The 17,338-nt window shown below is 41.9% G+C and overlaps 1 protein-coding gene across 2 annotated transcripts in view; it reads right to left on the reverse strand.

Annotated features, from left to right (window-relative positions):
* Positions 1-457: 457 nt before the first annotated feature.
* Positions 458-17,338, reverse strand: part of LOC149799190 (ADP-ribosyl cyclase/cyclic ADP-ribose hydrolase-like) — a 62,038-nt gene continuing 45,157 nt past the window's right edge. For both annotated transcript variants that reach the window (XM_089958445.1, XM_089958446.1), the window contains 2 exons: positions 3,855-3,941; positions 458-712 (listed from right to left, as the gene is read on the reverse strand). In XM_089958445.1, the coding sequence (XP_089814571.1) occupies positions 556-712; positions 3,855-3,941 (244 nt within the window). In that variant the 3' untranslated portion in view covers positions 458-555. The remainder of the gene's footprint in view (positions 713-3,854; positions 3,942-17,338) is intronic.

The raw sequence follows: 17,338 nt of genomic DNA on the forward strand, positions 1-17,338 counted from the left end.
ATCCTACAACATCCGAGAGAGACTGATGGCATAAAGAATCCTAAAACTAAAATAAATTTAGGAAAGATTAGAGTGATGATAAAGAAAACAATGAGACGGTTAATCAATGTCTATTTGCATTTTTTAAAAGAACAATTATTTTCTTTCTTAGCACCAATAGGGACCTGCCTGTTTCCTTTTTTAGGCAGTCGTGCGGACAAAACCGCACAGAACCCAGGCGAGCCCATGGTGCATGCTAACTTTCTTGTTTATATGACATGAGAAACCGAAGTAAAATGGCTACACGACATAATGCTCGCACCATTCTTTACTCAATGAAATTGGACTGTGGTCAAAGTACCACATACACACACACAGACACACAGACACACAAACACACACTCATATTTATACTGACGAGTGTGTTTAGTATATATTGACGTCGCTAATATTAAAGGCACAACACATCAACATGCTCTGAAAATTAGCTTTTATACCAGGAAGAGTGCGACAATAATAAAAAAGGACATTAGATCTTTGCAGTTTTTAAGAAGTTTTCATTTCATTCGCTTAATATTATAACAAAAGAAAGAAGGAAGTAAACAGTAATATAGCTGTTAAAAACAAAGAATGATAATTGCATAGCCTTGAACTTGACACCGTCGAACTTGTCAGTACCGAAGTGCACACATCAGCAGAAGGATTTTCAGCGCAATAAATAAACATCACTTCTCTGAAAAAGGAAAATAATCGTTTTGAACAATTTGTGTCGATGTAGGACAAATACGCACAGGTTTTACCTGAAAGAGAGCACAACATGCTCCCGCAAAGACAATAAACAATGAATAATTTGAATTAGAGATGAAAGATCCATTAATTTGTTCTAATAATTAGTCGCATACATCATCAATCACTTTAACTCTAATTTAGAAAATATGAGATATGCTATCACATCTATCGATTGCTTTAAAATGATTCGCAAGGATGGGGGAAATACGTCTTGATTGTGTACTAAATCTGTCTTGTTTGCAGCCGTCAGCACAAAATAGAATTCTCCTCGTATTTGAAAAGCTTGTGGAATTTATAAGCTAATCAGTCTAGAGAAGGACGAGAATGAAGGCACAAAAAATGTCCCACATTATAGAATGGAGTAGCTTCCCTTTCAATACTAATTAGACGTCTCCTCGATTTGATGACACCTCTGAGTGAAATATTGAAAAATAGGAAGTTCAATGTCAGTCTGCACCACGAATGTACTGAATAATCATTTAATGTGAACTTACGGGTAAACTTAGCGTTTAATATACCGGTTTGTTTACTTGGAATAAGAACGGCGTCAGACACGAGCTGCGTCAAACTGTAATCATGTGTAATAAACATGAGCTTAACTACTGCACGCACACCCTAACCATAGGAAATTAGGATATGAGAAACGTACATGTTTTTCATTGAAATTAAGTCTGCAACGAAAGGACAGAAAGCCACGCTCACCGTTGCTTATATGCAATCAGGTTACATTGACTCATAAGTGAAGTTGAATCACCGTGATGTACATGACAAACAATCAGGAAAATCCCAAGATACCACGCGCAAAGGTTCGGTTATTGGTAGTTGAAGCCACGGTTGTTTAATTTAAAATATTACGATGTAAACTTTATCACTGATCAAAGCCATTTCCATTACTCCAACCCTATCGATGCAGTGCAACATTATTGGACAAGAACACGTCACAAATGTTCGCGTTTTACACCCTTATGTACAGCTTGCATTTAAACAGTAGTTTTGCAAATTGCATATCAACACTGTAATCTGGAAACCAGCCCATACCTTTTCTGTTGTAAGCATGCTACGCTTCATAATGGCGGCGACAAAAGTATACACCACCGTGCGTTCTGAGTCTACTGTATCATGCTGAGAAAATTAACAAACTCTGAAGATTTTCGAATGTGTGCTTTTGTGTTCGATGTCCAAGCTTGACATAATGTTGACAATCTTACCAGATTAGGGCCCCCCAATTAACTCCTATTAAGACTCCGGTTTCGTATCTGTTTTGAAAGGAAGAGTATATATGACTACGATATTCACCCACACAGCTCACTTCGCTTTCAAATACACCTTATCAACCTATTGGAAAAACAAAAACCAAATTTCGAAAGCAATTTTTCAGATAAGTAGGTGACAAACTCATGTCGAGTACACGGGATGTAGGAAGCGGATTGACATTATGTGCAGATGGAACAACTGGGACAAATGAAAGGGTATTTGAAAAGTTCCGAATATTGGTGCATTGTTAAAAGTGTTCATTATTGTTGAACATCTAGTCCCCTTTAAGAATACCTTTACACACACTCTCAATTCAATTATGGGGCCCCGAGTGGCCGAGTGGTCTAAAGCGCTCATCGTTACGGATCACTGCCATCTCATCTCTGTCCGCGTCGGTTCGAGTCTCGGATTCGGCTAATGTGGTTATGTGAGAAAGCTTGCCAGTAGCTTCTCGTGGGTCGGTTGTTCTTTCCGGGGTTTTTCAGGGTTCTTCCTCCACCATTAATACTGGCCGCCATGTATGGCCTATCTTGTGCTGAAAAGTGGCGTTAAACCCTACAACAACAACAACAATTCAATTATCCATTCGTTAAATGTAATTTTGTATTCACTTTTTTTAATGCTGCTCATACACTGAAAAGGGGCACTTCCAGCTACATATCGGCTTTCAAATCGTTAGCCTCTGAGAGAATCGCATATCACGGGATTTTAGCAAAGAATAGCTAGGCTAAATAAGTGCTGTACGGAAGGTATGGCAAGGTTTGGATGCTGTTCTCCTTCAGGAAGCCTGTCACAACTTTAGATGTATTTGCCCGTGAGTTATCATGGAGCAGATGGATGCCTCTGATAATGGCGCACGCACGAATGATTCCGAAGTGTTTCACAACGTCTGAAAACATTTTGGATACGTAAAAAATGACTGTATTAGGTACAAAGAGGATCGGCATTTCTGCATGCATGCAGAAACTGTCTTTACTTTCCGAATACGTCCAGCCCTTTGAGGTCTCTGCTCATTTTGTCGGATCCAAACTTTATTGTTATTGTTTCTTATATAGGGTCCAAAGAATATAAAGTTTAATCACATGTGCCAGCTTCATGTAAATGTCCCTGGACACTAGTTTCATATTTTGCAAGTCGCTCTTTCTAGTCTTCAACTCGAGTCCCTTTTTTATTAGCTGTTAACAAATGTGGGACCCATTTTGTGTAAACTATTCCAGGTGGAACTTATTCTTTAATATAAGGAAACACTTGACGAATAAATGCCCGAAATAAGATAAATATCTTCATCGATTTCCCCATTCATAGCTGCCACTTACCGATCACCAATCGCAGATAAAGTTCCAACAAAACGTGGGCCATATTCCAAGAAATCGGGACCAGTTTTAAAACGATCAAACCACTTGAATTTTTTTAGTACGATAGAGAATGACATCCGTCGATTTTATTCAAGTGATCCTCAATATCAGTCAGAGAGTAGATACGAGCTCCCAAATGTTACGCTAAACTCTTTGCTCAATAGTAGAATTGCTCTACTTTTACTTTACTAACATTTAATTACATCACACGAATATATCTGCCGGTATCTGGCGTCCTGTACGTGTACCTGCACATCATGTATTAGAACTTTATGTTACCTATCGATCGGTGTAAGATTCATTGACAGGTTCAAAGAAACAAAACTTGAATCAAATATACAGCACTTTTCGAATACCCCTTAATAGCTTCATAATTAGTGTTGATAAGTAATTCCTATATAAAAGTAATCGTTATTATCGATATAATGTGTTATTATAAGTTTTGACAATGGACGTGTGTTTTGTTGGCATATAAACCTTGGATTTTCTTGGCACTCAAAATCGATATCATTATCTGCCATTTGACTTTTCAGCTCCATCACTGCGTCCGATCCACACAGGCTTCTGTTAAAAGTGTAAATAAAAATGTTTTAGCATTATTTTCGTCATCATGGTATAATATTTCCTAAATGATTGACATCGCTTTGAATATTATATATGAATTATACCTCATTCTAGTGTGTATATGAATATTAGTAGTGTATGGGGGCGACAAAGCGTCAAGGGGAATTAGCATTAAAAAACACCCTGGGGGGATGTAGCGTCAATGGGAAATTTAACATTACGGAAACCCCTGGGGGGATATAGCGTCAAGTGAAATTAACATGGGAAAAAATCGTGGGCCTGTTGAGCCTCAAGGGAATTTAACATACACAAAAAAAAAAAAAATCTTGGGCCTGTTGAGCATCAAGGGGAAATGGAACAGGGTCGGGACCCTATTTTAATAGGGTCCCGACCTGATGGGTGTATGGAAATGGAACAGGCGAAAATTGAAATAGGGAGGGGTCTCTATATTTAAAAAATAAAATAAAAATAAAAATAAAAATAAAAAACGGGTAGGCAATTGAAAGTCTATCTCTTTTCGAGAGATGTGGGTGGCCCTGAAAAGGGCCTTTGGGTTTCTTCTTCTTCTTCTTCTTCTTCTTCTATTTCTCCACCAGCTTCTTATTTTCTGTCCTACACTTTTTCTATTCTTTTCTTCCTCCTTTTTCTTCTTTGTCTCTTCTTTCTGCTTCTCCTCCTCTTCTTTCTTCCTCTTCTCATTTTCTTCTTCTTTTTCAATTTTTTCGTTCCATGCTCTCATCCTTATCCTTTCCTCTTCATCCTCCTTCTCCTCCTTTATTTCTTTCAACAGATTACTGATGATTTCCTTTAGTTTTCGTAAGTTGTTAATCTCCATCTTCACTCGATGGGGACTATAAGAATAGTGATCCTCATTTAGCCTAACTAACATTTGCTCCATCATGCCCAAATTGTCCAGGACGTCTTGCAATTTTTTCATTTTATCAAGGTGGTTCGAAGCCATTTTCTTTTTTATTCTTTGCAGAATGGTGTGAATGACGAACTTTGTGGGTTCTTATAGTTAAAGTGCGGACGTGAAGGAAAACATCCCCCTAAGACACAAAATTTATATTGCCTAGATCATTACTTAAAACGCGCGGACGTGAAGGAAAACATCCCCTACTTTTCTCATTTCATATTATCTGCTATCCACATATATGAATCAGCAATAAACAAACCCCAAATCTACTATACACACACGCAAAGCATTAAAATGAAACCCAAATCTACTATCCACACAAACCAACTTAAGCTCTTACAAAACCCAATAATCTACTATCCACACAAACGTACGTGAGCGCTTACAAACACAAACACATACACTCACACTAGGAAAAAAAGAGTCAATGTTTATATTCACATTACTCTACATACACACATTGGCAAATGGATTACTATTTCTTTTCTAAAGGTTTGGGTAGCCCTGAAAAGGGCTGTTTGTTTTGAACTCCATGGCACCTGGTTAATGATGACACCTTCCAGGCCTGGCACCACACACACATCTCCTACTCCAATCTCCTTTCACTCTATTTGGGGGGAGAGCAGAGGCGGAATGAGTGGCTTCAGAATCCCAATCTTCTGTCTCTGGGATTCTGAAATTTCCTTTTTGTGGCTGTGGTACAGCCATTCCTCTTTCCTTTTCCTCCTCTTCTTTTTTTCTTCTCTCCTCCTCTTCTTTGTTTCTTCTCTCCTCCTCTTTCATCCTTCCCTCTTCGACGATGGCCTCCGCGGCCAGTTCATTTAGTATGAGCCAGGCATATTCCAGGTGCACATGAAGTTCCAACAGTTTCGCTAGCCTTCTGCTCATTCTCTAGTGTTGATCAATCAACAAGGGTAGCTAGACTGTCGAGCGATTTTCAATTTATACTAAAAGCGCCGACGTGAAGGAAAACATCCCCAAAACAAAATTTATCTTACCTAGATCATAACCAAACAACGCGCCGACCTAAAAGAAACATTCACTCACTTTTTTACTACCCATTACTATTTTAAAAATTTTCATTAAAAATAATATACTATCCACATACGCGGAGCAGCAATAAACAAACCCCAAATCTACTATTCCCACACGTCAAACATCAAAAACATTATCTACTATCCACACAAACGTACGTTAGTGCTTACAAACACAAACACATACAATCACACCAGAAAAGAGTCAGTGTTTATATTCACACTACTCTACATACACACACTGGCAAATCGATTGTTATTTCTTTTCTAGAGATTGGGGTAGCCCTGAAAAGGGCTGTTTTTTTTTGTGTGCGAAGTTGAAGCTATGGCTATCTTTTATATTCTAAGAATGCGACGTCCTCTGACGATAGACTTTCTGACGATAGGTCTGCTTTTTCGGAAAGAGAAGAAGAACTCTTTGGTGTCGATACGACAATCGACAAAGCCTCTGTCAGGTTCAGGTTGCTGCTGCTGTTGTTGTTGTTGCTGTTGCTGCTCTCTCTGCTGTTTCTGAAGTCTGTACTTCTCTGTCCATTCGTCTTTCTCCCAGTTCATTTCTTCTCTGAAGAGCTCTTCTATCAGGTCTTCAGTGACTTTTAACATTCTCACATTCTCTATCTCTTCTGGCTTTGGTATCAGACTGTGTCTGAACCTATGCAAATTCACGTAGGCTTCGTTTAGCTTAGCTAGTTTGGAGCACATCTTCGTAGGAGGATGAGTCGACAATGGATGGTTAGACTGGAGGCTACCCCGGCTTTAAAGTCAAAGCGCGGACGTGAAGGAAAACATCCCTCTACGGTTTTCGAGCCGGAACGTTGAATGAGTGTCATGAGAGGGAGAGTAAGAAGTCAAAGAGCATAAATCAAGATTCCTATAGCCAAACAAACCACAAAGGCATTTTTTCTTCAAAACAATATTTTTTATTCAAAAATCACTTAACACTAACAAACAACTCAAACATTTTTAACAATAATCTAACAATATAACATCAAACATTTTTTTCAAATCACAAACATTTTTTTTTCAACTAACACTCTACTTTAAACAGGGTTGACAACGTTGTGAATGAAATTGTGATTTCCACTGTTGGAAGTCATTAGGCCATTGATGGACAATACGTTTCATAGCTTGAGACAAAAGATAAGCATAATGGTCACAAAACCATCGATCTACTTTCACATCGTTTCTAGAAGAAGAACGAGGATCAAACTGAGTCACTAAATGTTCTAAGGAATAGCCAGGCTGCGATGATGCAGAAAATACACACAATATTGTCCACACACCAAGGAATCTGTGCCTTGTAATTTCACATTATTGAATCGGGTGGTCTGAGCATTTCTTCTCATAAAGTTAATGATATCGTCTTCCAAAGGAGGCAATCCATACGAATCGAAATATTCCACACATCCTTCTTGAGGAAAGTAGACGGCTACCCAGTGGGTTCCTGGGAGATGACTGTCGTCCGTGTTGATGACATAAGCTTGATGGTCTTGAGGTTTGCGATGAGGGAGTTCATCTTTAGCACAGACGACAGGATTCCAAGAAGCCGTGTACGAACTGTGGTTCAAAAGGTAATAAAGTTCCCAGGTATCCATTTATTTGTGTGGTTTTCTTCTTCACAGGTAAAAATAAGTGATCAGTCGGTCCTGACTTTTTGCTTGAAAATGTCTGACAAATAACCGTTTCTTCGCTTTGTCTCCCCACTCTGATTTAGGACAGCTTCGATACGATGGATCTCTTGAGTGGTTAATGGTGGACAAGAATGTTCACGGAAGTCTTTATACCACTGATGCCACACGACTTCGTCCGAGATGAGACTCCAAGCTTCGTCCAGATACTCGTCCAATTTTTCTTCTTGACTCAGCATCAGGCATTTATCGTGTTGAATTTGACTGGGATGATCGTTTTGACATCCATAGCAATCTTTCTTGATCAATTCTGTAATTTTTTCGACCAAGTGTTTGGCAAAACAGGAGACTAAATGGGCTTCTTGTTCTGGCCATCTTGACTTCATCATGATAACATCTTCTTCTTCCACAGTCTCCTCACATTCCATGTCCAAAGTTTCTCCACTAGGTAAAGAGGGATAACAGTCTTCCATAGCTTCCAATAGTCTAGAATGACTTCTCTCAAACTGTCGATTTCTACCGTATTATCGAATTCTGCATACAGGATGACGTTCACCGTTTCATCAGGGACTCGTTTTGCAAACTGAATTTCCACACGAATTTGGCCTGATTTTATAGGGTGGAAATGTCCCTCGTCGCTGCCTTGGTCTGGAGTGAAATCAAAAGCCCACAAAGCATAGCCTCCTGCATAATCTTCGTACGTAATACCGTGACTGGTGTTGGTTCCTAACTGTCCGGTAGCTTCGTACAGGGACAAGTACGACCTCAAGTAATTCTTCTTGTCAAAGTCAGGTTCGAAGGGTCGAGTACACAAGGTTTTGCCATCGCGACTGACTTCGATCTTGGACACACCAAAGTGTTGAAAGTAGAAAGGATTTTTATTGGCAGCTCCGTTGAAGGCTGTATTCTCGACGATACCAACAATCAAACGTTTGGGTAACTGTCCTTGGAATAGATGATCTTCGATCATGGATTGTTGCCCCTTGGGAATGGTGAAGGTTTTCACTTCCACGCGTCGTATCGGATACTTGGCGGTCGTTCTGCTCAACGTGTGACTAATGTCGTTTCCCACTTTAGGTAACACTTCCACACGGCGTACATAGAGTCTGGCTTCTTGGATTTTGGTTTTGTAATCATCGGCACTATCACCCATTAAATGGAAAGCGGCACTGCTACGATTGAGTCTCAAGCGGACATCCACCCCGTTCAGCAAATATTTCTCTTGCAACCACATTTCAAATGCAAACGATCCATCAGTTCTAAAATCTCTCCGTCTTTGATTTTATCTCTTCTTTCTACAGATCCCTCATTGTGGTCTTTCTTTTAATCAATTTCAAATTCTTCAAACTGGCCAGCATTTTCAGGTTCCCATAACACGCAGGCATTGAGATGAGTGTTCTTGGCGTCTATTCCGTACGTCAAGAGATTTTCCAGGTAGGCACGGTAAGGGTAAGTATCCATGCTGCTACTGACTAGTTTGTTATTCAAGTACAAGTCCATTCCACTAATCTCCTGTCTTATCTAGAACTTTGACTTTCAAGTACAAGTAACTGCTATTCAGATCGATGTAATCTTCGGGCTGTCCTTTGATTTCAAACTCGATGGGAGCGGAATCGGTCAATGAGGAGACGGGATGAAATTCCACCCACTGGGATTCTTGCATCGTCATCATGGTGGGTGGCATGGCAAACAGATCCAGTTCCGTCTTGGAAGAGGCGCAAGACTCTCGGTGCATCATTTTTTCTGTTTCTCAATAATCGAAAACGTCTAAGTCTCGAACGGTTCTTCTTTTCTTTGTCTTTCTAGCTTTAGAAGTGTGAAGTCTGATGAAAGGTTGTTTTCTTCGTCGTCTCTTTCTGCCTTGTCCTTGTTGAATGCCTGACTCGGTAGCGTGCAGGGCATTTATAGGTGTTTCTCGTCGGCTCAAAAGGTCTTTACCCGTTTGCATCAAGACATTTTTGCCTGCCCTCATGAAAGCTTCTTTGGGGTTTTGTTTGTCGACGATGACATGTTGGAGAAATTCTTTGCCTTGTGTCAATACCGCATCTTTCAAGGCGTGCAATCCGCGTGTCACTATCGGTTTCAAGACTGGGGCCACCGAACGAAAGGCCGATTTTAGCATATCTCCTAAACCGTGTCTCGCTGTCGAGCAACCCCTCGGTACGCTGGATACATGACTTACGAATCGTGAGAGAACCGTTTTCTAAAATGGAGTTTCACCGTGACTTTTCCTTTGGTGAATGGAATATTTTGTCCTAGATCTCCTTTTATAGCAATGTTGACAGTGTCCAAATACGACTTACTGACGGGCAAATAATGAGGATGTACAAATTCGCGGTGTACGTGATAGGTGTTTCCACCTTCCTGGTCACTGGTTGTGGCACTATCCACTTTGAAAGGAATGACACGCAGTAACGGTACGGAGGTGTGTCCCACCACGTTGTACTCCACCACATCGGAATACACAAAGATCAAATTCAGTCCTTGGTTCAGTTCTACAGGGAATCGGAAAAACTTGTAAAATTCCGTATTGCTGTTGATCTTCGGTTTAAAATTTGGAGCCATTTTTGTGTCTCCACCTAAAATATCAAACAAATCACGATTAAAACTGATGGACAACGTTTGGGTATCCTGAAATTTCATCAGTAAGCGACGAGCGACTTTATGGTACTCCAGGGTGACACTTTTTTGATTCTGTTCAGGGCTTTGCCAAAGGCTAACTCGAACCTGGAAGCAATGGTATCCACCAAATGTTGGCCACTAAAATAAAACCCTGACGGAATTTTCAAGGTGTAGATATTGAAGGGTGAATTGTTGGATGGTCTTGTGTCCCCTGAAAACCCGATTTCATTCATGGCTTGTTGCAATTGTTCGTTCAGGATTTCGACCTCAAAAGTGTTTTGCTTTTCAGTGATGTTTTGGATTTGTGTAGGGTGAATCATTTCCACTAAAGCCACTTCCCAATGGGCTTCGTGATCTAATTGGATGGCCTGAGGTAATTTGGCCGTGTAACAGCACAACGTGTTGTTGGGAAACACCTCCATGGAACTGTCACTGGGTAAGGTTAAGTAAAATTGGTTTTGGTGACTCATAATTCCAGAGTTCTGTGGCTGTCCGAGGGATTACTGGACGTCAGAGGCGTGTCTCCGCCCAAAATGGGATTGTTGTTGTTGGAGTGGTGAGTGGTACTGACACTGGACACAAGGTTCGTGTTGTTTCCGTTGGAAGAGAATTTCAGGGAGGGATTGGGAAGCAGGTAACCGATGCAACTGCTTAATAAAATGGTCCACAATTGTTTGTCTCCTTGTTGCAAACTCAAATTGGCGATGGCTGCCCCGATGACACAATACACCACGAAGATTTGGCAGAAAAAGACGATTTGCGTTTTAGGCACACGTTCTCCACACCACACCCACAAGGGTTGTTTCTGTAAATCTTGCAGAGAAGAACTGGGTGAAGGAGTGGTCGACGTAGCTGCGTCTGTGTGAAAGGGCATGATGGTCACTTCTTTTTATAGTCGATGACTTGCGAAGCGTCGATCCAAGAATCAAAACTGGGTGGATATCCTTTCCAACTTACTTTGACTTCTTTGACACGTCGTTTACCCACTTTAGGGGTTCTGCGTTCGAGAATGCTTTCGATGTCGTACACGTCGTCTTCTTTTTTGATAACACGTTGTAACTCAGGCAAATAAAACGTTCCTTTGAGCACTTCTCCGTTCATGTCTTCCAATTTATAGACGGCAGGATGACGGCCATGCACTTGTCCAGTGACACGAAACAATTCGGTAGTCCAGTTAGGTAAGTAACCTTTGTCGAAAGTGCGTTTGGTTTTGCCAATGCGTACCCAATCTCCTACGGCCAACACTCCACTTTTCTTGTGGACAGCAATCGTCGGGAACGTACCAAACAGGCGCTCATACACCAGCACTTCGTTCTCGGGAGTCACCTCTTGCGGGGCACGTCCAATGCTTCGATGGTAAGATTGGTTGTACGTTTGCACCAGGTGCAGTAAGATGTCGATGTACTTCAGAGTGTGGTGATGCGTAAAATATTTCCACATGCGTTCTTTCAAAGTGCGTTGAAAACGTTCCACGATGCTGGCTTTGGTTTCGGGATTCTCGGTGGTAAAAAAATGAATGTCACGTTTCTTTAATTCTTTTTGGAAAGCTTGGTTCAGAAATTCGGTGCCTTTGTCCGTTTGCCATCGAAAAGGGTGACGACCGCTTTGTTTCAACACCCGTTGCAGGGCTCGCACTAACTCGCTGCTCGATTTGGAAGTCAAGGGTACGACCCAGGCAAATTTGGAAAAGACGTCGATGACACAAAACAAATATTTGTAGCCACGATTGTAGCTGGCCAAATGAGAGACATCGGCTTGCCATTGATGATCGATGCCTTCCACTCGGGTGCGACTTCTGGAAAACTTGCGTCGAATGGGTTTGTGTAAAGTGTAGGTCTTGTAACCATCGTTGCACTTGAGGTAAACGGAGACTTTTCAGTTGCGTTTTGGCAGCACGATACAATTTTTGAACTCTTGCGTAACCTGCAGGATGGGAGGGATCGTAGTAAATACTGGCTAGTACTTTTTCAATTTTTTTGTTTGTTTGTTAATAAGACACCCACTCTTGGAGGATGCTACTCTTTTTCTCTTGGGGGACTTTCTTGGATTGCAATGCTTTGCGTGTGCGACCAGCAATAGGTGTCGAGGAGGAGGATGTCTGAACAGGGGATATCGGTTCTTGTTTCACTTCTGTCTTCACCTTCTTTTTCTCTTGTGATGAAGAAGGGGTGGTCATCATTTTTTTAATCCATCCAATTTTGGAGGTAGGTGGTGTTGTTAACTTACGTACTTTTCTGGTGGAGTTTCAAACCCTTCTTCTTCTTCTCCTTTTTCTGTCTTCATCACTGGTAGTGGTGGCGGTAGTGGTGATGGTGCTGGACTTTTGATCAAGGTCTTAGAATCTTTCGGAGTGGGAAGAGCTGTTTCGTCTGAGGCTTTCTGGTGAAAGAGTTGTAGTCGTTGCAAGAGTTGAACGTACTTTTGCGATTTTTCTGTTTCGGACAAATCTTGGCGATCCATCAAGGACTGCAGTTCGTAATGTAACTGGGATATCTCGTTCAAATTGGGATTGGGAGGTAAATGCGGGATGCGTTGTTCTTGCCAACGATGGTATTCCATCCATCGTTTGTAAGGCACTAAAGCTAGTTTTCGTCCTTCCATGGGATGTCAGGGGTCAATTCTGAGATCTTGGGACTTCAGAGGGCCTTTTTATCTTGTTCCCATCAGTCCTCCCAACACTGTTCCCAAGACTCCATTCAGTAAGGGGCCTAGCAAGTCTGGTAAAATTCCTGCACATTGGACCAACATCTTCTTCTTTTGGCGAATTGGGATTTTCTTTTGAACCATTTGGCGAAGAACGTGACGATGTTTGCCTAAGCATTGTTTCTGGTGTTTGGACAAAGGGATCGAGCCTTTCAACACGTTCAAACAACATTCGCACACGGTATCGATGACCTCTTTGGAGGCTGATTGAATGAGTTTTTTTCGCAGGGGTGGAGAGGCTTTGGACAGGGCAGATAACATGTCCCCATGTTTGACTAAACGAGGAGGCAGTCCTTTCCTTTTCTTTCCTTGGGGTTTAGAAGAGGAATGTTTTCTGGAGGGTGACATCTTTGCTTGTGGGTTCCGGGACATTCACCAAACAGACACTAACGTCGATGACTTAACACACACCCTTTTATCTTTTTTGGGGGAATTGCTTTGTCATAAAGGTGTCAATGTTTTTCCCAAAATCGCCAAGGAATCCTCCCCTTTGTTGACGCCTCTTTTTCTTGGAACGACTGTATATTTTCTTAGGGTAACGTCGATGCTTGGCTAAGCGCTTTCTCGGATGACGAGTCTGCCTTAGTCTCTTTCTTTTTTGACTTCTTGGAGGTGACATCTTTTGCAAGTTCACTGATACCCTACTTGGTCGCAGGCCTTTTTTATACTGGAACGCGTCGCCACTGATTGTCGCAGGGGTGGAGGGGCTTTGGACAGGACAGATAACATGTCCCCATGTTTGACTAAACGTGGAGGCAGTCCTTTCCTTTTCTTTCCTTGGGGCTGTTTAGAAGAGGGATGTTTTCTGGAGGGAGACATCTGCAGGAGCACCAAAACACTGATACCCCTACTTAGTCAGAGGCCTTTTTTTATACTGGAACGCGTCGCCACTGATTGTCTTTACGTCGTATCAACTTGAGGACAGGCATGACACGTCGTGCAGGGGTACGCAACGGACTAAATCGAGCCAGTTCTTGCTTGGACAAATCCAGTAAACTTTGTAACATGCCCGATCTTTCCTGGACTTTGATTTTGGGAGAAGGTACTTTGTGAGCAGCGGCCACTGCCACTAAATTGGAGGGTCCTGCTACTGGAGAAGCTCTTGGGGCCATCAACGGAGAAGTTCTTGGTGTGATCAACGTCTCCAAGTACTCTTCAGTTCTTGGTGTCATCAACGGGGAAGTGGATGAACCTGAGGCTGCCGGAGACGCGGTCACCGTCGTGGCAGGTCGTGGTTTGCGAGTGTAAGGTTGCGTCCTGGCCGAGGTGCCTCTCTTGCGACTAGTTTTTTGTGGACTTTTCTTTTTCTGGGGACTTTTTCTCTGTTTCTTTTTCTGGGGACTTCTTTTCTTTTTCCGGGGTGGTGACTGGTAAGAGGAGGGCCCCGCCACTGGAGAAGTTCTTGGAGACACGGGTCTCCTTGGGGACTTGGTCTTGACACCGTGGCTCTTTTTCTTCTTCTTGGAGCTTCGTTTGACTTTTTTCTTGGGGAGAAGTTTGGGAGCATTAGGATCCCATCTAAAGAGAGAGCGAATGATGACCCCTCCTAGAGTACCGCTCCCTCCAGGCTTCAAAATGATTTGTTTTTTGGTTTGAGTGTCGATGCGGGGATCGGCCAGTTGGGTCTAAGCAACTTTGTTTCGATCAAAAAAGCGTTTGGTTTGATGAGGAATCTGAATGATCCCTTGTAGTAATTGACGTGTTGTCACCGTGAACCATCGTAAGACTTCTTTGAGACTAGCTCCTAAGGCAAGAGCTCGTATTTGTGGATTTTTTTCTCGACTGATGCCATACAAGGCACGAATCAATTTGACGGGAAGATGCGACTGAAGGGACGTCATGTTCAAACTGTGTGAGACAGACGAAAAGTGTCTGAGGATTTTACAGATTTTTTTGTTGAGTGAAGTTAAGTCGAGGACGGAGACGTGTACAGGACAGGCCCTCCGTCTTGGCACCAGTGGTGAAACAAGTGGGTACGAAATCGCAAATCATCGGGGGTCGTAGGTTTCAAATCGACGAGTAAATATTCGTGTGGAGTTTGAGTGGCATCGTCGTACGCCTGAGTCAGCCAAGGCGTTCCTAACTGTTTGGCTAAGACTTGCATTTGCGATTTATCTCGAGGGCTTTTAAACAAGACCACGTAATGCGCATTGAGACTGATGGTGCGATGGGCTTTACTTTGTTGAAACAAATTTTGGGTGATGTAAACGACACTGGCATTACAGTGATGCCCTTTGCGCGTAAACCACAGTTTAATTTCTTCTTCGTCTTCTCCTAACATGTCGTCGAAAATGACCAAATGGGTTTGACGGGAGTCAGAGACGATGCCGTCGTCTTCTTTAGGAATGCATTCCACAAACATGATGGAATCGCCTTGACTTTCTCGCAAGAGGCTGTACGCCGATTGCCACTCTTTGTAACACCACACGATGCGTTGAGGTGGTCGATCGATCAAATGATGTTTATGTTCGATCAAACGTTTGACGAATTCGGTTTTGCCTGAACCGCTAGGTCCAGCAATGAGCATGTTAAAGGGATGGCGAAGATACAAAGCCTCCCAACTGGCACGATTTAAGTGTTCGTCGATGACTTTCACAGTGGAGGAAGAGGGAGCAGAGACAGGTAGCCATAGTGTTAGGAATATCACTTGTGACACGAAAGCAGACAAGACAAGAGTTTATATACTTTTTTCAGGACACGTTTATTGAATGTTTCAAATATGAACAGCACGAAAGACAAAAATACATAAAAGCCAAACAGTTATGTACAGCAATAAAAAACACATGAAAACGATCAAAGTGGAATATAAACAAGTCTCTGTACAACATGTTTTGGGTAACCAAGATGTTCTAGGGACAGTGTGTAATGTTCTTACAGTCTCTACATGAGGTCTTGTCACACAAGTGTCCTCCCGGAATGACCTTTCAGGAATGTCCATGACAGTCCTGTCCTGAAGCGAGTGGTTGTTCTCGGTGACGGATTCTTCTGGTACTGTCACTAACACAGGTTGAAAAGTAACTTTTTTCCTTGAACAACTCTTGTGCATATTGGGGCACTTCTTGGGTCCAAGCCTCAAAACCCCCCTTTCTCCAGTCACGAACATCTGTCCAGTGGGGGTGTAAGTCACAAGCTACACACACATCGTCATACACGTCTTCGGTAGCTAAAAGTTGACGAATCTTTTTTTCCTGTTGAGGTCGTGAAGTATCCAGATGAAAACGCAAGGCTTTGAGCAAAAGGAGTCTTTCGTGACCATTTAAGGACATTTGGGTGGTAAGTACTGTTCGTAAAGAGTTACAAGCAATCGGCTGGTAAACGAAATCCCAGAAAACAAGTCACTGAGACACACACTATGCGTCGCCCCAAATTGAACGGATACAGTTCTTGTGATAATTGATGGTAATGATCCACGGTTTGAATATGGTCATTTAGTTCCTTCCACGGAATCTGTTCAATCACATATGGTAAAAGTCGTGGCATGGATTCCTGTTTTTATACTCTCTTTGTTTCGGAAGCAATATACGTACTTTCTAGCCAGAGATCTTCGTTCTCCAGTGGGGAATCTAAATCTTGCATACTGTAACCTAAACTTCAGAGTTCGTTTAGAAGTTTCCTCTTTCTCTAAGTAGATTCCACGTAAAATATGTTGGTAATCCTTTAACTCGTCTTCCTCAATGCGTTGCACTAGGTGAATCTCGAAGTAACCAAAATGATGAACATTTCGTTCACTCACAAACTCAAAGTGTTGAACAAGGTCTGACCACTGAAACAATTTCTGACGAATCAGTTCTTTTATACCATTCAGGTACCAGTGGTTAAACATCTGGTGACGTAACGGATGCAACTGTTCTTTACGTTTGACTTGTATTTTCACCAGCTCTCGGTAAATGCGTTCTCTCAACTCCACAGGGAAAGCACAAATGTTCTCTTGTAAAGTATCCATGAATAGGTCATACTAAATCCTCTTTCTGAGACAAGAAATGTACCGTTTGCACAAACATGGTTTTACTTCAGTGTCGAATTTAAATCGTTTAATCTCTAATTTACACATTACAATTCGTTCAGAAGTTTCCTCTTTCACTAAGTTGACATTGTGTAAAAGATGTTGGTAATTCGTTAACTCTTCCTCTGGAATTGGATCTAGTAAGTTTACAATGTAGGAGATAGAATCATCAATAGCAAACCAATCCTTTTTAAAACCAGGGGATCGTTGATCAACGTCTGTCCAATGGAACACTTTCAACTGAATCAGTCCTTGTATAGCATTCAGGTACCAGTGGTTCAAACACCGGTGACGTAACGGATGTAATTGTTCTTTACGTTTCACTTGTATTTTGACCAGTTCTCGGTAAATGCGTTCTCTCAACTCCACAGGCAAAGCACGAATGTTCTCTAGCAAAGCATCCATGAATAGGTCAGTCCGTACAATTCACAATCTTCTCCTAGAGCAAAAGTAATCCACATAGTGAGTAATTTCTGACCACTGCCACTCAG

The sequence above is a fragment of the Sinohyriopsis cumingii genome, chromosome 5 (assembly GCF_028554795.1).
Source record: "Sinohyriopsis cumingii isolate HCF-2022 chromosome 5, ASM2855479v2, whole genome shotgun sequence".
NCBI classification, from domain to species: Eukaryota; Metazoa; Mollusca; class Bivalvia; order Unionida; family Unionidae; genus Sinohyriopsis; species Sinohyriopsis cumingii.